The sequence below is a fragment of the Lissotriton vulgaris genome, chromosome 2_1 (assembly GCF_964263255.1).
Source record: "Lissotriton vulgaris chromosome 2_1, aLisVul1.2, whole genome shotgun sequence".
Classification (NCBI taxonomy): Eukaryota; Metazoa; Chordata; class Amphibia; order Caudata; family Salamandridae; genus Lissotriton; species Lissotriton vulgaris.
In genome coordinates, this window is record NC_141687.1 from 1991387528 (window position 1) to 1991410179 (window position 22652).

Below are 22652 nucleotides of genomic sequence, written 5' to 3' on the forward strand. Positions count from 1 at the left end.
ATAATGATGCCCTCTGTCAATTGAAAAAACTTTGTAAAGGCTTGGAAAGAACATGGCTCAAAACATACAATCAGGAGGAAAAACATACTTACAGGGTGGCCTTAAAGGACTATCAAAAAATGTGCAGCACTACTACTCTAATGAAATCTCTGCGGCGAACAAAACTCTTTTTAGAGTTGTTAATAATCTGTCAGACCAGAGCTCGATAGGCCCCATTACTCCGCTCCCACAAGTTCAATATGACGAGATCAGTCACTTATTTGTAAATAAAATAGAGGCTATTCAAGCCACTTTCTCTGATAAATACTAGTTGAGTGATACAATACAGGATATAAACACTAGAAGGGTCATTGATATTGCCGTCCATATGCAAACCCGTATAGAGCTTGGAAGTGGATTTGGGGTTCTTAAATCAAGCTCTTGGGCTGTTCGTGAATGGACCTAATTGCACCGTAACCACACTGCTCGCTCGAAGAATCAGCACGAGACACCACAGGTTCGTCTCTTCGCAGAGTAAGCTTCGTCCACCAGCGTGGATTGCCACTGCGAGGCTCCAGCTCCTCTGTCTGCGACCCCCGGCCTGCACTTTGAGCCCCGCCGACCAGCGATGCTCTCCTTGCGAACTTCTGCCATGCGAATGGGACTCATGGCACAAATCTTGAGAAGTTAACCGTCAGCTGGACTAATCTGGGACTATCTGACCAGCACTCCATCGTGGTCGCCTTGAACGTTTGCTTTTGACCCAGTCTAGTGTGAGCAGATATCCCTGGTTGGCGGTTTATGCTTTTAAGCACTATTTTACAGTTTATTCTTTAGAACCAGAGTGATGAATTTTTACTTATTGGATTTTTTTCGTTTTGATCTTGTTTTGTCCATTAAATTAGGCTCTAATTTCTAACCTGATTTGGATTATTTTTTCTTGATGTTTTTACTGTTACTATTTGAAGTGATGCACAAATACCTCACACATTGCCTCTTATGTTAAGCCTGACTGCTCTTTGCCAAGTTACCACTAGGTAGCACAGGTTAATTTAGAGTGTGTTTGTGACTTACCGTGACTTGGATTGTGGTTACTGCTTGAACAGGGCTTCTACTCCCATCTACGAGGAACCCAATTTAGAACAACTAAATGTTGTTTTTGCTCTATTTCAGGATGGCATGGCATGTTTTGCCATTCATTCAAAAGCATAGTAGAATCCATGATTACTTACCGTAGAATGAGTGTGTGCAGTCCCACACTTTCCTTCAATAAATGAATCACTGACTGTTCTGCTGGAATGGAGGAAATCCTGTGTTCTGCACGTTTGTTTTGCTGTGATGGGCTGGCATTCTTCCCAGTGCTAGCAGTACCTGCCATTATTCTAGTATGTTCTCAGATTAATAGCGGGGGATGCCGTCAGCTTCTGTTCGAATGTCGCGCTATGCAGACAATCTGATATGCGACATAACAAGAGTGGACTTTCAGTGTACTCTTAACGCTTGAAGTCTCTCATCCTCCCAGAAATCTGAAGGGTAATTTTAAAGAAAACAAAAATGTTTTATTTTTTGGTGTACTATACCAGGACCCTTTTTGCTTGAGTGTAAGCAGGCAGAAACACGATTGGATGTTCTTCAAAAGTTGCTAGTGTGTTGGGATGATTTTTGCCAATATTGTCTCCTGGTGCTTCCTTCATGGTAGAGGCCAACCTTAATTAGCCCAGGAATATTCCTAATGGTCATCCAGCTTTTTCTTTTTTTAATACAAATATGATGTTCTTTTGAATGAGAAATTTGGAAATACTGACCCAATTTGTGTCTTATGAAGTACCTTGTTCTCGTCTAAGTTTAACCTTGATAACTAAGTTGAAGATATATGAAGAGCCATATTGGGGATCTGTTCCTCGATGCCCTTTGAGGTCAAATGTAACATCAAATGAGCAGTTTGTTTAGCTGCTGTGATAACATTTGAGTGTGAGATAGGAATGGGTTACAGATGTAGTTTAACAACATTAGTTATGGATGTATGGATATAGCTGGGCCGACTAGTTTGAGAGATCTTACGAGATCCTGAAATGCAGGTAGGGAAGGGACACCCCCTGGTCTCAGTCACTAGCTTTTGTTATGGTGCCAGAATTAGGTATAGGAGATGGATTCCACTGACACAAAAGCTGCCACCAGGTATAAATATTATATCTCCAAAGCCACTCGAGAACACTCCTGGTCCTGGAGAAGTTACTAAAGAAAGACTTCCCTGCTGCTTGAAGGACTGCTTTGCTGGTTGAGAAGGAAGACTAGACTGGTTTGCTTTAATCCCAGGCTAACCAGAGTGACTTCAAGTGTCATTTGACTGACGTCCTGTGTGAGCTACAGAGACACAACAAGCTTCAGAGGCTTCCCTGCAAATGCCCGGCTGAGCTGCTGCAAATGGACCTGCCTGAGCCCGGCTGGCCTCTGCTGTAGTGAGACCCTGATCCAATGTGCCTTCCCAAGTCCTGGACCCTTAGCTGGCATTGAGGTGCAATTCTCCTGAAGAGAAGGTGAAAATCCTGAAGAGTGGACTTCTTATGTCCCATTTGCACCAAGACCCTACTGCCTGTAATGACCACCAATATGAAGCTCCAGTGAGATCTACTCTTTTCATTGACATCGACTGCCAGTGACTACCGGCAATGAGAGAACCGCACTAGCGCAATGACAGCCTACAGTGACTGCCAACGCGAAGCTATAGCAACAACCATCCACAATGCTCGACCGACTCTCTACGCTACAGCGAAAACCATCCATGATGCTCTACCTGCTCCTCGCGGCCCCTTTCACTCTTCGTGCCGGACTTGGAAGCTAACTCTCCAGTGGGACTAACCTGATCACTCCATCAGACCCACGTTCCTTCGGGGTCAGCCTGAACTAGTGACTTTCCCCCAGTTTAGCATAGCCAGCTGACTGTGAGTGGTGCTTTGTATTTTTAGGTGCTATTTTTGCTAAAAGCTATCCTGTTTGGATACTGGTCTTTATGGTATTACTTTGTTTATTAAGATATAATTGATTTTTCTAAATAGGTTTTTGAATTCTTCCAGTGTTATATTGTCACTTTTACTAGTTGTGTACTGCGTAAATACTTTACACATTACTTCTAAGTTAGGCCTGAGAGCTTTGTGCTAAACTTCCAGAGGGTTAAGCACAGGTTGGTTTTGTGACTTCTGTTTTCACCCTGACAAGGATTGTGCCTTTTGCCCGAGTGTTCCTCCCCAATAGCAACCCAATTTCTTACACTTTGTGTTTTTTTTAATTCTTTTTATTGAAAACTAAAAAAGGAACACTACAGACAGAAAAAATACAGCTCAGGTGCGCACATTACATTTCTAATCACGTGAGGCATCGTGGCAAAGTACAGAATCAAATACACCAATATTTAATGCAGGGAGCTTGGAGAGTGCGGTGCCTCTGGCACCAGTATCGGCATAGGTGGTTCACAAATATCCCCTCGATGACTATTCCATGCGTTCCAAATCTTACCCCACTTTTTGGGGCAACCCTTGGCCACATAAACAGCTCTTTCTATAATCATGCACCAGTCAAGGTCGTCCGCCCATTTGGTGACTCGGGCAGCTGTATCAGCAACCTTACCTTTCATATATAGGGCAGACACAATGGCGTTTCTATTTAACTAGGTTTCGCTTGAACACATTACACTTTTTATTTGCATTCCCACAACAGGTGGGTTGGTGTGAGAGTTTACCCATGTGTGCTTGTAACAATCAAGCTTCTCAAAACACTCTTCATTTAATACTTTTTTGTTCCTTGTACAAAGATCCAAGGTATAGATTTATTAGACCAATTCTGTTATTGCTTGGATTCCGAAACTTTAAAGAAGGATATGAACATTTACTCTCATTATCAACTCCAGTAATATGCAATGCTATTCTTAGTTTTATCAGAGTAGCACTCAGTATTAGAAACCGATATTAATTAACTATTGTTATGGACTATTGACCCTCATAAATGTAATTAGCTCATAGTTTGGCACTAATAATAATTCATTGTATTTGTATTGGAAAATTGTTTTTTAATATATATGTTCTTTCCTAAAGCAACCTGTAAATGATGTATTGACTACATTTATAATGGTCTGAAGTCATTGTGGGTATCTTAAATTGTACAATACTATGCTATACTTTTATGATTCTGTTTTTACGAATCGAAATAAAGTTTCAGTTCAGACTCGGGCAGCTGACTGGCTCCCTAGTGCTGGGCTATGTTTCGTTTAGCCACCATATACGCCAACGTCACCCACTGTTTCTGATATGCATTTAAATCTTTAGGCTCCCACACATTCAGCAAACACCTCCGGGCCATTCTTACACTTTGTTATTACTAGAGTATGGCTTGCCATCCGTAGGCATGAGTGAGTCTCCAACTAAGCTTCTTTGTTTTCCCTGTGTAAGCTCATGTAGGCAGTGTAAAATGTCGAAAAGTAGTATTGAGTAAGCATGGGGCAGGATTATGGTTGAAAGGAGAAGATTGTATTGCTTTGTCTTCCTGATTTGAAATCGATCATGAACAATCAATGCTTGAAATGTCTTTATTCTTAAATGTTTGATTGAAGAGATAGTCCGTGATTATGTTAATTGATTTAATTCTTGCAACAATTTGCAAGAGGAAAGCATTATGTATTTTTAATGGTTTGTCAATCGGTTGAAAATATTGTGAGAATGCCCTTCTTTCAGGGTTTCTTTAATATGAATAAATGTAATGTTAATCTGCCAACTAGCACTAAAATGGCCTGCCTGCCAGTACAGCACATATACATACATCCACGTGGTCCAACATGGTAAAGTTAATCTGGTACCCTAAAAAGAATAAAATGTGTGCAACCCAGAAAGCACTATAATAGCTTTCCATTAACATTGGGTTGACCAACAAGATTTTTCAAAATACACAGTTGCAACTATTGAAAGGCCACAAAATACTTCAGAATAGGTTTTTTCTCTAAAATCACATTTGCATGTTGCAGTAACCATCCACCCATTTTCATCAGATGTCTCTAGTTTTACCAAATACATGTTTCCTGTGTTAGCCATGCCATTCTTCTGTCAGCATTGTAGAAATAAATAATTATATTTCAGTCCTTTTTAAAGGAGCCCTTCTGCTATAACATGCAGCGGCCACTAGTGCATCATTGTATGGGTGCCTTGTCGAATTAATTTGAAATGCTGTGATTGGCAAGCCTTAGAAATTGCAAATCTGTGCTATTACGTGTTGCATAAAAACCCAAGTTGTCAGTATTTTAGATGCACGATCATGGCCCTGTATGGAGAGACCATAAAAACATTTTAAATCACACGTACTTACTGTGAGGTCACTCTCACTCACTGTATGCCAGGCTACATCCAGCTATGATTGTGAATCTTGTGCAAGGCCTGGTTTCTAACCAGACTGCCGTTGTCTCTTTGCAGCTGTCCTGGATAATGAAAGACTAACGGCGGAGGAGATGGACGAGAGAAGACGGCAGAATGTGGCCTATGAATATCTCTGCCATTTGGAGGAAGCAAAGAGGTGAGCAGCAAACAGTCCTTTTGTGGTGGCGAAATTCAGTGTAGCTATGTGCCTTGTGTATTAGGCCATAGAGCAGAGAGCGATGCAAGCCTTGTGTGTCCACATATAGCGGACAGGCCCTGGAGAGGTCCCATTCCACCGTCGTACAGCGTTGCTTGTACCCATTTTGCTGATGTATTATGGGTTGAAATGTTGATTTTTATTTTTAAGATAATCATGAAATTCAATTATGAAATATACTCCAGGGTGTGGATAATATGCCAATCCTAAGTTCACTGGACATGGGTCAGTTGTGGCACCGTGATTGGTAATGCTAAAAAATGCCTTGTCTAGCATATCGAACTCCTATTTGGTGCCAATATTGTCCTGTTAAGGGCCTGATTCCCAAGGTTTTCTTCCGCAAGGATTATCTTGCGCTTGGAATTTCAAGAGTAAGTCTCACCCACAGTTGTGGTAGGACAGCACTACTCGCAGAAAAAGGTTTGTGAATCAGGTCACTAATGGCTGAGTAATGCGTTATTAGTTTCACGGCATCTCTAAGACGTCGCTATGTCAGTGACCACGGATAATATTTTGGGGAAAAAATTCAGTGCCACAATTTGTGATTTCAAGAATGAACTGATGTGCGATCAAATCAGTTGAGATTTTCCATACACACTTTATGAAACACAGAAGAAAAATAAACATATCATGTTTTAAATTTTAATCCTTAGTGATGCCAGGTCATGCATACTTTATCACGTTGTGTTTTCCTACAATTGCTTGTCCAGGTTGAAATAAAGCCTGTTTTCTTGTTTGAGGGCACCCTCCTAAAGTCAAGTTGATGCCATAAAACTGGACACTTTGGTCTTATCCTGTGGTGTCAAAACCATGTGTGCGATAGCCTGCTAGCCTAAAGTAGTGGTGGAGCATGAACACGGCTGTGATAGTAGTTACATGCCCCTTAATTCTCTCCACTGAACCGGATTAGCACCCAAAAAAGATGACTTCAGCCAGGAGCAGTCACGTGTGTTCTCGGTTGCACTGGGAGTGTTTTATGGTCACATGGCTTTGATTTTCTTTTGGTGGATGAATAGCACCGCAGTGAGGGTGCGCAGAGCCGGCAGTGAAAGGGGTCTCTGTTTAAGACACTGAATACTACCAGTGTTACCGCAGCACCGGAAGTGTATATAGTGAGGGGGAAATGTTTCCTCTCATGGAAAAGGGAGTCTGTCTGAGAAGAGTGACTAGCCTGTTGTGGTTGTGATATTGCAGGCATGCACCGTGGACTATTCGGTCATTTCTTCCTCGCAGGACCTTGCCTAGCACAGGAACAATGTTTGACCAAAGAAAGGAACATACTCTACTGAAGACGGGAGTGTGTTAATCTTTCATCAAATTGGTGTACAATACTGTTCATGTAAATCGAATTGCAGCCTACATTTTTCTTCAAAAAACACACCTCATGTCATGTGTTAACATGTAAACAAGAATGGGAATTAATATGCACTCAACTATGTTTATTTTTAGTTTCGTAGCAGCTGAACATTTTTGTAACTGTGCTGTCAAAACAGTCTGTGTTAAACACTTGTGGTCATTGACTAGAAGTGCAGAGTGATATGTTGTAGAATGTATGCCTTATTTGAAGTGGGGGGGGGGGGAACGGGACAGGGCATAGGTTAATAAAATAACAGACAATGTAAAATTCAATATGCCACAAACCGTAACGAGGATAAAAAATAATTTAAAAACACAACTTGCGAGGTGCTGCGATGTAATAAAATGTTTCTTTTACGCCCCTGAGACATCATAACGGGGCAAGAGGCGCAGCTCATGCAGAATGAGGTGGTGTCCGTGTGTGCACAGCAGTGGTGGTGTGCGTGTGTGCATGGCAGTGGTGGTGTCTGTGTGTGCATGGCAGTGGTGGTGTCTGTGTGTGCATGGCAGTGGTGGTGTCTGTGTGTGCATGGCAGTGGTGGTGTCCGTGTGTGTATGGCAGTGGTGGTGTGCGTGTGTGCATGGCAGTGGTGGTGTCTGTGCATGGCAGTGGTGGTGTCTGTGTGTGCATGGCAGTGGTGGTGTCCGTGTGTGTATGGCAGTGGTGGTGTCCATGTGTGTATGGCAGTGGTGGTGTCCGTGTGTGTATGGCAGTGGTGTTGTCTGTGTGTGGACAATGTAAAATTCAATATGCCACAAACCGTAAAGAGGATACAAAATAATTTAAAACGCAACTTGCGAGGTGTTGCGATGTAATAAAATTTTTCTTTTACGCCCCAGAGACATCCAGAATAATAAACATTGAAGCGCCACAAGGGCAAAGCCACCTCTACGCAGGTGCGCCCAGTGCAGCTGCACTTGGTGCTGACCTCATGGGAAGGTTGAGGGGGGCACCGTGTTTAGACAACAATAAAAATCTCAAAATACTCAAAATAACTCTGGTGATTAACACCTTAGCTGCGTGTAAACATTTCTCCCCAGTGCTGCGCTGTCCATTAGAACTAGTGCTGAATGGACGTTCAATGGTCGTGCGCAGCACTGGGGAGGTAGCGCTGCTGACGACCATTGGCCGTCAGCAGCACTTAAGGGGTTAATGTTCCTGCTGAAATTAAGAGTTTTATCTAGTGGCAGGTTCTACTTGTGATGAAATAGCGCAGAGGGTTAATATCCCTGCTGATAAGAATGTGTACCACGCCAATCACCAAATTAAAATGCATGTGGATAGTTCAGCGGCTCACAGCTTTTGTCACAGTGATCCTTTTGTTTCTTGCAGTTCATAAGCTGAGAGTCCTGAAACCATGCACAGTGGGTTCCGTTGGTGACTTGTGCACTCGGGCTCACACCCTTCTAGGACATGAATGTAAACTCTCGGAAATAACACGGGATGGTCAAGAAAGGAACTTGTGGGTACAAATAGTAGCATTACGTCATGCTTTTGTACGTACGAACAGAATTTGCTGCTAGTATCGGGAGCAGTAGATGAGATGCTTCGAGTACAACGGTAGCTCCGAAACACCGTGCAGCATTGATGTCATGGGAATGAATTGTCCTTTATGCTAAAGAGTGAGTTACATACGGTCTTCTGTTCTGGCATGGGCATTGAGATGTACTTGTGGTCGCAGCTATGTGCTGCTTTCTGGAGAAAACGAGAGTCAAGATATGGCAGCAAATCGAACCCGAGAGTTAAGATTTTTCAGGAAATAAAACCCACGCGGCAGGGTTATGGTCAAAACAGGCCACTTTTCCTGTGGGTTGTATCAAAGGCTTATACAACATCTTCACTTTGCTTACATTTTATTGACATTCTCTTATTTTTAATTGAACCTTGAGATGTGTTTGATATTAATTTAATCATTAAAGCAGTCAGCATGTTTGTAAATTAATCAGGAATCATCCGCCTGTTTTTATATATTGACTCTCGTCGTGGCAAAAAATAATTAATTATCACAAAATGGGAGATGCATAACGAGTCTCTCATGGCCACATTGCAAACTACATTTATTGTGATGTAGTGAATAACTGATCGAAAACCAAGGAATGTACATTTAAATAGTTGCACGGAATCAAGGTTCGTGCTCAGTTCTTGATTGGGCTGGTATCTTTTAAACTGGCAGGTACTGTCAGCTAGCGGGATACCTCTATTTCTTAAATTTGAAAGCTCGATTACCAACACTTCTCTGTGTGGGTTTATGCTTAATGGGAAACTACAGACCAGTACTGTAGGATAGTAAATACCTAAACCTATATATTTTCCCTTCCAAGATCTGTATAAGCACATTTCAATATAATCCGTCCTAACTGCAGGCGGTGGTATAAGGAGCCCTTTACGTGAATCCTTGCAATTCAGTGGTAAAATGCGTGAGGCCTTGGGGGGTGGGGGGGGTGCGCAGAGATGTTTCTATTAAGGGGGATGTTATCTAACGCTCGCGCCCAGAGGCGCAGGTAGCTCACTCGGTGCAGACACAGACAGCGCGGCCTCCACGCCTCCCCAGAACATTCGGAGACGGTGTAGGCAGCACCTCACAGTTCAGCTGGCACTTAAACCATGACCCTAAAAAACCAGCTGTTTAATGTCAGTATCCTTTGAGTTCCATAAAATGTTACGCCTCCAACTAGTTACGCAAGATGTCGCTCAGAAAATTTTAACATTTACTCAACATTAACACAAACATGAGTTAAAAGAGCCAGCCTTCTTCGCGCGGTTGTGTTTTCCTGATAACTGCACACTCGGCCAAAATGTGGTGCGCAAGCAGCCAGGTAGTGCGCTTCGCAGCCCCGTAATTGTGTTGAGAGCGCTACATGAATGTCGCCAATGCGTCCTCTGGGATTAATCACGCGCAAGGCTGGTATCAAACTGGAACGGAAAATCCACAAAATAATTCTGTCTGCTTAAAAGATCGCGCAGCACAGTCCGCAGTGCTCAGTTGTATGACGGGAATTTGCTGCAAGAAATGAAGGCAGGAACCTCGCACAATGTGTTCATTTCCCTCCCCGGGTCAGTCTCAGTCAGCCTGTTTATCAGCGCTGCGCGCCTCTCTGCAGACTCCCCCTGCATTCCAGAGAGGCGCGCGACGCGATCCGGTCTGCCATGCCATGCTGTGGAGACAAGACCTGGCCGCGCGCAGCGATGCGCGGCCAGGTCTTGTCTCCCTTCGTCCTTCTCAGACTGCTGAGACGTCGACTATAGTTCGCGCTGCGAGAACGCGCTTTCAGCACGTTCGTCGTAGGCGAGACCTAATAATGCAGTAGCTTTCAGGACCCGCCGTTCCCTTCAGTGGAAGACCTATTCTATACCGAAAGCTATTGTACTATACTATCTTGCCTACTTTTGGTCACAAATGAAAAAATATTAAAAAGGCATCGCAGTGCTTAGTTGTGGATTCATTCGATTCTTTTTGAGGAGGGATGATAAGACATGGATTTTAGACGTCTGCACTTTGACCTCTTTCCTATAATAAGATGCTTTTTCAAAGGGTGATAAACAGTTGCACCGTGCTAGTGAACACTATATCTATAGTGCTTACAGGTGTATTCAGTCTTTGAGTACTTTTTGAAGTCCTAGCTTTTATTGGATGTAGAGTCGCCATAAGCTGCCTAGAGGAATTGCCATGAGGTATTTTCTGACAAACATATGAATGTATCTTTGACTCGCATTTAAACAGCTATTTATAATAAGCCCTTCAAGGACAGAACAAAATGGTAATGGGTTGAAGGGGTTGAGGGAGGAGATGTTTATCCCTAGAAGTCAGAGAGAACTAGTTACAATTTGGTCGCCTGACTGAGTCCATAAAATTAGAATACAGCAATAGTCAGAAGGCACTGCTTTCTGAGAAAGCAAACACGAACCGAGGGGACACAGGCTAGTATCACCGGGTCGTGCAGAGGTCAAGCAGTGCATATATTTTGTGATGTAGACTGATATACAGGGATATAGTTAGTTTTGATGCCAAGCTTAAGTAGGTGCTGGCAATAACAGAAGGCAACTGCCAGATGAATAAAAGGTTTCCAATAAAGATAACCAACCATTGCAGAAGTATGTGACGAAAGGGGGTGATGGGTTCTATCAATTCTGTAATCGGATTATTGAGGTCTCCCCTCCACCGGCGCATGTTATTTACAAGGTGTCAAAGAATGTAGAACTGAGTTCAACTCTGGCAGGCCACATATCTCTCATGATTACATGTACCCAAGAAATGTAGGGATTGTGTTAAAAAGAACTGCCCTTTTCTGCTCTTATTCTGTATAGTGTGAAATGGAGGACCCTGAGATCGGGGACCCCATCAACCTTTGGAAATCAGTACCACACTATCAACATTTGTGCACTGCAACATAAGTCTCAACATTTCAGCGCTGATGGGCTGGTCGGGCTTGTGAAGTTGACTGGTAGAAAGGACCGCAGTGCAAATTCTAATGCTCAGGGTGGCATCGTAGGATTTGCTTGTGTAGTACTACTCCACCTTGTCATGTCACACAGGTAAAAAAAAATCCCACCTGCCTAGATGGGTAATGCGTTTTTGTATGCAATATGGACCGACTACTTTAATGAAGTCAGTGAAACTGAGAGGCTGGGTGTTGTGCATACAAAGAAGAAAGGTCGGGCTGGAAAGATGATTGACTTTGTACATAAAGCAACCATATTCTCAGAATTATTGCAGGGAAATCGTTGAGCATACAGGAAGGTGACTTGCAACATAAAGATAGCAGTACGTGAATAGTTCTTCAGGTATGATTGTGGGGTAAAAAAAAAGGAGAAAGGGCTGGCTCACAGTTTATGGTCGATAGTGCGTAAGATGGAGAGTTCATTGGTGGAAAGGACAGGTACGATTGAAAATTGTGTTTCCCTCATAAAAGAAAACACAAATTGATCATTACCACGACTCCATTGATAGAGTTGCACTATCAACACACCAGTGTTTATTTACCTAAAAAAGAGTTTAGAGACCCCTTTTTATGTTCTTATAACAAAACAAGCACACCATGCGTTTCTTTGACTCTGTAGCAGAGCAACTCCAGTGGAATGAAATCGAAATCAAAAAGATTTGGATGATATGCAGTCTTGCAGCAGAAGTGGAAAATATATTTATAACTTTAATTACATGAATTGATTAGTGCTGAACGGGGACGATGGGTGAAGCTGATGACATTTTCACGGTATGTTAGCAAAAGGTATTTGGGGCCCATTGCGAAAGGGGGGGGGGGGAAGAAAGCACCGACCCGAGGCTCAATGTAAGTGTGATAAAGGCCGCTTTATTGGAAGCAGGTGCATTCTACACAATAACATCCTTGGCCTGCGCCGCACAATCTAAACCTCATGCATATGTAATTTCCTGCCTCACCCCCACCCCCTCCCCTAACTGATTCCCACAATCCACAACAATAACAATTAGCATAACGTCAATTTGCCTCTCCACCTGGCTAAATACTTTATTGTGCTTGACCTACCCCCCGATAATCCAAACAGTTCTCCTGCTCTTCCCCCATATATTAGGAAGAAACGCCCCTACATACAGAATGCATCCCCACACCTGCTCCAGCGACAAGGAAACCCCCCCCCCCACCCTATCCAAACCCCCCTGTTTGCACCAGCCTCCAACAAAGCCTGCCCAAGATCCCCGATACCCCACGGTCCCCGCAAAAGGCCTACCCCCGTAAGTAGCGATGCCAGCCCATGGGCCCCCCCCCCCGAATCATGACCCAGGGAGGGAGGGAGGGAAAAATGTTCAAGACGCCACCCCCCGCCCGGCGGCCGAGACACCTCACTTAAAATGGTGTCTCTGCCGCGTGGCCGGGCGGGACCCCGGCCCAGCCCACAGGAAGCCCCTCCAAGCCCCGCCCCCCAGCCCAAAAGCTACCAAATCTAAGCCTGTCCCCGGGCGGCGCTAATTCTACCCCCTGTTCCCCCCCTTTCCCCGGCCCCCAAATTCCCCCGGGCGGGGAAGGCCTCCCTTCGGTCGGCCCCCCCCCCCAGGACCCCATTGGGGCCCATTGCGAAAGGGGGGGGGGGGAAGAAAGCACCGACCCGAGGCTCAATGTAAGTGTGATAAAGGCCGCTTTATTGGAAGCAGGTGCATTCTACACAATAACATCCTTGGCCTGCGCCGCACAATCTAAACCTCATGCATATGTAATTTCCTGCCTCACCCCCACCCCCTCCCCTAACTGATTCCCACAATCCACAACAATAACAATTAGCATAACGTCAATTTGCCTCTCCACCTGGCTAAATACTTTATTGTGCTTGACCTACCCCCCGATAATCCAAACAGTTCTCCTGCTCTTCCCCCATATATTAGGAAGAAACGCCACTCGAGGGACGTGCTAACGGTCCTCGACCCCCCCCCAGGACTCCCCCTCCCCTAACCCGGGACGTGCCGCAGGACCCCGTCGGCAGGACCACCCCCTAACTATAAGGCGCGCCGCGGACCCCCCTCCAGCCCCGCGCCGTCCATCCATGCCTTCAAACCACCGCAGGTCTTCCCCCTCCCCACAGGGCCATGCCCTCCGACCCAAGGCCTAGGGTCATGCTCTCCGCGACAACGTCCAGGGCCATGCCCTCCGTCACCAATGTACCGGGCCATGCCCTCCGTCACCACTGTATCGGGCCATGCCCTCCGTCACCAAGTATGGGCCATGCCCTCCGCCACCAACGCATAGGGCCCTGCCCTCCGTCACCAGCGTATAGGCCATGCCCTCCGTCACCGACGTATAGGGCCCTGCCCCCCGTCACCGACGTATAGGGCCATGTCCTCCGTATCCAATGCCCGTATAGGGCCATGCCCCCCAACACCGACGTATAGGGCCATGCCCTCTGTATCCAATGCATAGGGCCAAGCCTTCCGTCACCCACGCCAAGGGCCATGCCCTCCGTTACCCATGCATGGGGCCATGCCCCCCCCCTCACCACTGCAGAAAGCATGCCCTCCGCCACCGCTGCGTAGCCATGTCCTCCATCACCCCTGCATAGGGCCATGCCCTCCGACACTAACTGTACAGGGCCATGCCCTCAGTCGACGTCACCCCCCGGGGCGTGCTTCCCGACCGCGGAATCGGGCTCCCTACAGGTATGCCGCACTAACGGGGCCGTGCCCCCTCTGAGAAGCCGCTTAGCGCCTGCGGGCAGTCCGCCGATGCCGGCCGGTACACCAGAGAGGAACCCTCCGGATGCGTGTCCCACACCTGCGCCCGTCCGCCAGGAAGAAACCCCTGCCGAGCTCCTTCCACCCCGTCCCCTACCCTACCCCGCAGCCCCCGACATGGCAGCGGCACCGTTCGGCGTCAGACCCCACTGCGCGTTGCGACCCCCCTTGCCGCCGGCGGGCGTGCTCCCTGGCCACGGAGTCGAGCTCACCACGGAGAATGACCACACCGACCTGGGACCGTGCTCCCTCTCTGCCCAGAAAGAAGTCCTCCACACAGTGCGTCACCCCCAGAGCCTGTCCGCCAGGAAGAAGCCCACTGCAACGAAAGTACCCCTCCCGCGCAAACCGAAACGCCCGCGGCCCATCGAAACGCTAATCTTGTTTGCCGTATCCGCCATTGCCACTGCAGCTATTCGGAGAGGTTGTGCCCTCTAGGACTTCAACCGCGTCAATTGACACTCATACCCATTACATGAGCTCGCCACCCAGTTTCCTACTAATAAAATGGGAAAACGTACCTTCCACCCACGCGCGACTCGAAACGCCCGCGGCCCATGGAACGTTAATTTTGGTTGCCGTACTCACGAGTGCACCTGCAGATATTTTTGTCAGGTCTTGCACTCCAGGCCTTCACTTGTGGAAAATGTCACTACCACAAACTCTATGCGCTTGCCTCCTTGTGACCCTAATGACATGGTCCGACAGAAGATATCGGCATGGTACTCCGCAATGCACCTTTGCACAGAAAAGATCAGCAATATGGAAACAGTAAAGAAAAGTATGAATATCATGTAGCGCTCGGGATCCTAAACCAAACGCCGAAACAGCAACCTGGGCCCAGAGTAAACTATATCCCACTGAAACGGAGGGGCCAGAGGCAACTCTGCATTGCACTAAAGAGAAAGCCGTGTAGCACCAATGTATCAAGAGTCGCCTTTCAAATAGATCCTGGATGGCCCTCGTGTGAAACAGACTGTACTCGCGCTACCTAAACGCAAAACTTCTGTCCCTCCCCCATCCTTCCGCGGCCCCCCGAAACCCAAGACTCTCCAACCTAGCCACCAGCAATGTCAGTCATATGTCACCACACTAAACCTTGATAGGTGCAGGGGTAGCAATCTATCCACTGAAAGGCGCTCCGGCACCTCGCCAGGGGTAATAAGCGCCATGTAAAAGTCATTACCATACCCCACGTGGCACTACAAGGCAGTGGATGATCGATCAGCAATGTCTATCAAATGGCGTAGCCGATGTACAACCTTCCGCCCAAATTCCAGCACTAAGAAAAGCACCCCCCCCCCGTCAAAGCGATACTAGGCCGGAAAGAGTAAAAACTCCGCCGCCGGCGCTACCGTGCCCGCGCCAGGCCCCATGCCCACCCGTAGCTAATCCGACCCGTAGCTCCCACTAGCCACATTTGGAAACCCGGCGTCCCATCAGAGGGAAAACAATCACGCTCAGGGGATAAAATTATGCATGGTTGACGGGCACAATGAACACCAACCACAGAAAAAGGTAGAAGCAGGCGCGAGGGAGGGGAAGGGGTAAACGGTACGTCTGGAATTGGCCCTCTCTCAGTACCGGTCGAGTGTTCAATTTACAGAGTCAACACCGGAAACATCACTTTATATGTGTTTCAAAAATAATATCATGAGAACTGTCGAAAAGTAGTGAAAAGTTAACATTTCTCATTGCTATCGATTTTGCTGTTGGCAAAGAGTCCTAATCTAGCGCGGATCTGGGCCCACTGTCCCATGACGCACTTCGAAGTAGTACAAATAAAATTACAGTAAATTGCAGAAATCAATTGAAGGGGGAAACACTATCCGCTTGCTTGTCCTAGTTCTGCCAGACTCAGTTAGTTTGGAAACAATGCATTATTTCTCAATTTGGCAAGGCACGAAACGGGAAAAGAAACCATCAATAAATCAGGCCTCGTGTGTCCTGATAGAGATCCACCAGTAACATTGTCCAATTTGGCTAGTAAAAGCAGACAGAACACGACTCGGAGATAAACCAAGAAAAGAATAGAGCAAACGAAGATAGAAATAAAAGGCATGCACAGTGGCGAACACACGCAACCATCATTACTCCGCGATGCTACATTGGCATAAAATAATACTCGATAAATTTTCTTCACGGCATGTTTAAAGTTCACAGCACGCATTTTGATGTTTTACCTATATTAACACTGCGTGTTGTCATTCCAGCCGAAGCATTTATACTCTAACACAAACTTTAAATCCTAATACAGAATGTTGACATTTAATGTGCGTTTCAACCTGATTCGAGCTGTAAAACCGTAAATGAAATGGATGCCGCTAACTGAAAGGCAAGTGAACAACGTACTGTCAGTCTCGCCCCTTATTAGGAACGTCAGAAATTCCGTGTCCAGTCTCCCGACGGTGCTATTGATATCGGAAGTAAACTGTGATGCTGGTTTCTATAGTGTAATCCATGCTATCTGAGGTGATACCCTGGTTTACATTCACTGACTCTCATGCGCCGTCTAAATAAAGGCCACCTGTGTATGTTCCCAAAACCTGAGATAACCCCTTATGCCACAATACAAACGTTAAAACCTTTTGCCTAATGCGACATTTTATGTGCGCTTTAACCTGCTTCGAGCTGTGAAACCCACAGTACCTCACAATCCACCCCCAATGCTATGCAGATAAACTGAAGAGAAACCCCGTAAGCAGGTAAAGCAGAAAGCACCCCACGAAGCGCCTCCGTCTTTCTACTCCCCTGCCCTTCTTATTATTTATTTCAAACAGTAGTGCGTTTGGTTTATTATTAAGCATCACAGTGATTTAAACAGAGAAAGCAACCTTGCAGTCAAGTATTCAGAGGTATTTATCCTTTGGGGCCCATTAAACCCCGGCGGCCGCACGGACCCATCGGGTAGGGGCAGCAGGACTCACCCAGTCCCACGTGGGAGCCTGACCGCCCGCACCAGGCAGAACAGGCCCATCCGCTCGGCCGCATGGAGCCGCATGCTGCTCACCCGAGCTCTTCCGGCCTCCAGCGACGTGTCCGGCCAGTTCCTGCTCCAGTGAAGTGTCCGGCCAGTCGGGAAAACCCGTAACTATCAGTCCAGTGCGGCAGATCGCCTTTGCTAGAGCGGCGTCCCCCACGGTAAATCGAGCCCTGCCACACACCAGCGATGTCCGTGGACAGTCCGCGCCCCGTCGCAGCAAGGCATTTCCTCCCACACAAAGTCCAGGCCAAATACCGTCCAGAAATAGTCCCAACAAAAGAAAAATGTTCAAGACGCCACCCCCCGCCCGGCGGCCGAGACACCTCACTTAAAATGGTGTCTCTGCCGCGTGGCCGGGCGGGACCCCGGCCCAGCCCACAGGAAGCCCCTCCAAGCCCCGCCCCCCAGCCCAAAAGCTACCAAATCTAAGCCTGTCCCCGGGCGGCGCTAATTCTACCCCCTGTTCCCCCCCTTTCCCCGGCCCCCAAATTCCCCCGGGCGGGGAAGGCCTCCCTTCGGTCGGCCCCCCCCCCCCAGGACCCCATTGAAAGCCAAGGGAAAAAAATCTTGGTACAAAACGATGTAAATCCGAGAAGAAAGAAAAAAGGCATCTGGGGGCTTACATTGTAGTGAATCAAGACAAGCGGCACAACAGTACGACAAGCAGTAAATAATCCGGCAAATATCACAGGTGAAGTGGGCTCAGCCAGGTGACCTGTTGTTGGAGCAGATTGTAAAGTAGGGTCATGGTAGGAAACCCTTGCAAATGAAGATGAAGTCGTAGTGACAACATCAGAGGCAGGGGAAGTGACTCAGTCTCTGCAGCTGTTGATTTCCTCGCCTAGTTCTGCTCAAAAAATTGTTGCTAGGAAACAGTATCTTGTGGTCAACAAATTTGTAGTGTGCATGGGGAACAAATTGGTAGTGTGTCATCGAGATATGGCTGCCTGTGAAACCTAGAGCTCCACTCTTCGATGACTGGCATTTGCCTTCTCCAGGAGTCCTCGATAGGCAGACAGGCCTCTTGCATCCGTCACTTGACCATGATTCTGAAAGAGACTGTGTATCTTTCATTAATGGGATGCTTCAGAGTACAAGTACACTCTGTAGCACTGGTAGGTTTACTTTATAAATACTTCAGATGGAGGCATAACCTTGTGCGACAAGGATATGTAGATGTCTGTGCCAAGAGAAGTGATTATCCATTTAAATGTATCTCCAGCTGCAATAAGATACATATTTGGAGGATATCTCGATGTTGTAGGATTACCACATTGACGATTTACATTTTCATGGTCATTGTATTTGTTGGTGGACTGCAGGATTATTTATTTATTTGAGGGTTAAACACAGACATTGGCTTTTGGTTCAAATAGTGAGCAGGAATGAGATGAAAGCAAGCAAACAAGTTATGCTTGCTTGGAAGCCAGTGAGTTTTATTGATACACGCACACACAACTTCAGGAACTCCATATGCCTTGACATTTCACTGTACTTTCTGTAGTTTTTTATCAGCGCTCCTCCTTCTAGGTGTAGTATCTCAGTGGCGCGACTAATTTTGGGTGTCAGACTAACCTGCGCTTTCAAATTCTCTCTTTTCAGTGGTAGAAATGAGTGAAATGTTAAGGAGTGCGTGGCCATGAAGCTGCGCCTGTGGATAAGGCTGTGATTGTGCCCTATGTACAAGGGACTAGAAAGCTTTTCCCATTAATCTTTGTTCCAGATATACTTCAATAAGTTCAGAAATACTCATCTGAAACCGTCATGTTACATTTATGCTCTACATTGAATTTGTTTGACAATATTTTTTTCTAATCACATTTTAATGAAGTGCATCACATGACTCGGATAGCGGTTTCCATCCCCCTGTAATTTTTTTAAACTTTCTTCCCCATATTCCTTATTTATTTCTATTGTGTCCCAATTTTTTGATTATTGTAGCAGTGTTTCGAACATGAGAGGGTGTTACTGGAGGACAAATGGAACTCATGGTGGTAGGATGATGGCTGTTAAGTAAAGAAATTAGTAACACAGAGAGGTCAAAATGGAGCAATGGCTGTCAGGTATATCCTTCAGTGTCTAATTAAAAGCTCTGGGACCATTATCACCAGCCATATCATTTCCTTCCCCTGATTTTGGTGTCTCAAAAGTAGTTTGCATTTTTTCATATGAGCACTGTCGAGAATCGACCTCTTCCATGAGATGGGAGCTAATGGTTGTTATTCTGCATTGCTAGCCTTTTGCCTGAAAAGATATTTTGGGTTCTTGTACTTTGCCTATATGTCTGTTTTTTTAAATTTAGATGGTGCCAAAACTGTATCCAAAACCCAGTTATTTATTGCTCTGTCATAAGGCAGGGGGTGACGGGAGATATATGACCACTATCCATCTTTCTGTTTCCTCCTTCTAGTCTGTGTAGAAAAGGAGGAGCCAGTTTATCAATCAATCAATCAAAAAATGAGTTTATTATGACCGTTTGGCCTTTAAACTACATATTCATCAGATCACAGAATAAAAATATAATTATTAAAAATTCGTAAAAGCCTAAAAACCAATTTCATTATGTTCTCATAAAAACCTATTTTTGTAATAACACACTATACGTCACAGTGAAATACCTAAAAATTACAATACATAAAATGATTACAGACATTCTATTTCTATCAATTTATTTTATATCATTGTTCCATAAGAAATCTTTTGGCTACGTGTATAAATTTCGCCAAGGCGATTGCACTCTCTAAGCTCTACATATCCGTAAGTAGCTCAATTGCTTGCAACCTTGTGCTTATTCCATATTTTAAAAAGAGTGGCCTTAAAATCATCTGCCGTACTAATATCAATTTTGGGCAATCCATTACAAAATGAACGCTTGTACATTTTAAATCTAGCCCACATGTACATTTACCATAGTTATCCATTAGTATATTTTTTACTTTCACATTTGAACGGGCGGGATTAATACTTATTCTCACTTTTAATAATTCCAATCTCATCCTATGATCCGGTACAGTATCTAAATACGGGTATGAATTATCGTTACTCCAGGTTTTTATCATAAATTGCACAGACTTTTTTTGCTTCAAGTACTCTCCATATCGATCTGTCTGGATTTTTCATTTCCCAAGTTTTTTAGGGCACTCTTCCCTTCGTCAATATACAATGATTCTGGGTCAATTTTTGCTTTCAAGGTTTCACGAATAGAGTACAGTTTATTTCTGGTAGCTATTGCCCTCTTCAATTCACTTTGTTGGATCTCCCTCCTACACCAACTCGACACTTTCTCCACTTCTCCAGCTCCCAACCTTTTCCAAAATCTGCAAAGATTTACCTGAACTTGTATATTCCATGCTGGCCAGTCTAGTTCTATCCTAATAGTCTGTATCTTTGAGGAGCTAGGAATGGATAGAAGAGATTTTAAGCATTTTCCTTCCTCCTTCTCCCAGGCACATTTCCCCTCCAAGCACAGGATTTCCCCCCCATACTGCATTTGCGGGGGAATCATAGCTTAAATGCTTTCAGCTATGGTCAATGAGATAAGTCTCCATAGACACTATTGAATTTTTTCAACCCACAAATGCCTGCTAAACCTTTTGTTTTTGGGGCCTTAAGGTGCATATTCCAGTTTAAAGCTCTGTCAAACCATACACCTAAATATTTATATTAGTTTACAACTTCTAATTTTGTATGGCCCAGAGCCCAACTATATTCATGTTTTTTTCTTTCCAAAGCACAATATTTTTGTTTTTTCCATATTTACTGTTATTTTTTGGGATAAGCAATAAGTCTCAAAAACATTTAGAACATTTAGCTTTCTTTGCAGCCCTATTTCCGTTTGGTCTAAAATAACTAAGTCGTCTGCCTATAGTAGGCAAGACAGATGCTTTCCATCTACCTTAGGGCTTGCTCCTCTTTCAGTTATTAATAATTTCGGTAAGTCAGCAAGAAACCTAGAAAATAATAGTGGGGCAAAAACACATCCCTGTCTTAGCCCATTATTGATTCTTATCCCTTGGGTTAAACCTCCTGCTGTATCTTTAATAACTTGTGCCCAATTTTCATTATGCAGACTTTGAATTACTTCTAGGATGTCTATGGGGATATTATATCTTTTTAGCGTCTCCCATAAGCATTCTCTATCTACTAAGTCAAATGCCCCCCGGAAATCAACGAAACAGCAGTATAATCTGCCCTGCTGTTCTACTGTCTTCCTTGCCACGGCCCACAGGGCAAAACAATGATCAAGTGTTGAGTGCCCCTCTTTGAACCCTCCTTGTTCTACCAGGACAATTGCCTTTAAATCGACCCATTCCTTCAGTTTACCCAGGATTATTTTAGAGAACACTTTAGCACCAATATCTAAAAGATTAATTAATCTATAGTTCTTAGGGTCCTTTCTATCCCCTTTCTTATGTATCGGCCTGATTACGGCTCCCCTCCAAGAATTTGGGATTATACCTGTGGTCAACACTGCTGTGAACATTTTTGAGGAAAATTGGGCCCACCATTTTAACTCAGTTTTTATTATTACGGCAGGTAAATTATCAGGCCCTGCCGCATGGGTTAAATTTAAATTCTTAATAGTATCCTTTACATTTTCAAACGAGCATAGGGGAAGTAGGCTATTTACTACTTGTCGCCTCAACGTTTTCACCCCACTAATTGCGCCCTAATTTTTAGATTTATATAATTGATTTAAATGCTCCTCCCAAGATGCCTCGTTGACTTCACAACTCATGTTTCCTTGGGATCGACCCGATGCATCTTGAATCAGCCTCCAAAACCCTTTAATATTTTTTCTTTCTATGGTTTCTAGTAAGGAAATCCAGCATTTTTCTTTGAAGCGTCTTTTTTTACTTCTCACAAGCATTTTATATTACTTCCTTAATTTTAATAAATTGTTGTAAACATCCTGATTATATCTGAACTTCATCTTTCTTTCCTCTCTCTTTAGTAGCCTTTTTTTCTCCCTACATGCGGAGTCACACCAAGCAGCTTGCAGTCTACCACCTCCTTGCTGATTTTTGCCCACTATATTTGTTTTCTTTATATTGACGGACAAGCATAGAGCTGCCTGCTTGATTGTTTTCTTCAAACCATGCAAACTTCTGGCTCCAAGCTATCTCTGGGTCTAAATTTTGTTGGAAACTAGTCAATTTTCTAATGTATTCCTCCGTCAATTTTGTGGTTAATCTTTTTGGGTAATCCATCAGTTGAGTGAAAACTTTATCACACTCTCTTAGAGGGGCTCTTACAATTTCTAAGCATGGGCGGAAAATCCGTTCCGCTCGCGGATTTTGCGGATTTTCGGTAAATTCGCAATCCGCGAACGCTCGCGAATTTACCGAAAATCCGCAAATTCGCACGCAGCGGATTTTTTTTTCTTGGTGATACAATTTTGCGGCGTGCGGTGTAAGTTCGCAATTGCGAACATGTAGGTGCGGCGGGCAGCAACAATCTCGCACTCGCGAAATTACAAAAATTGCAATTCTGCACAAGAAATCCACTAGCAAGCAGCATAGACC

General features: G+C 44.9%; 1 protein-coding gene across 1 annotated transcript in view; it reads left to right on the plus strand.

The window, feature by feature from the left end:
* IQGAP1 (IQ motif containing GTPase activating protein 1) overlaps positions 1–22652 on the plus strand; it is a 446185-nt gene that overhangs the window by 62099 nt on the left and 361434 nt on the right. Inside the window, exon 2 of the mRNA XM_086958211.1 lies at positions 5433–5532. Coding sequence (XP_086814337.1) covers positions 5433–5532 — 100 coding nt within the window. The remainder of the gene's footprint in view (positions 1–5432; positions 5533–22652) is intronic.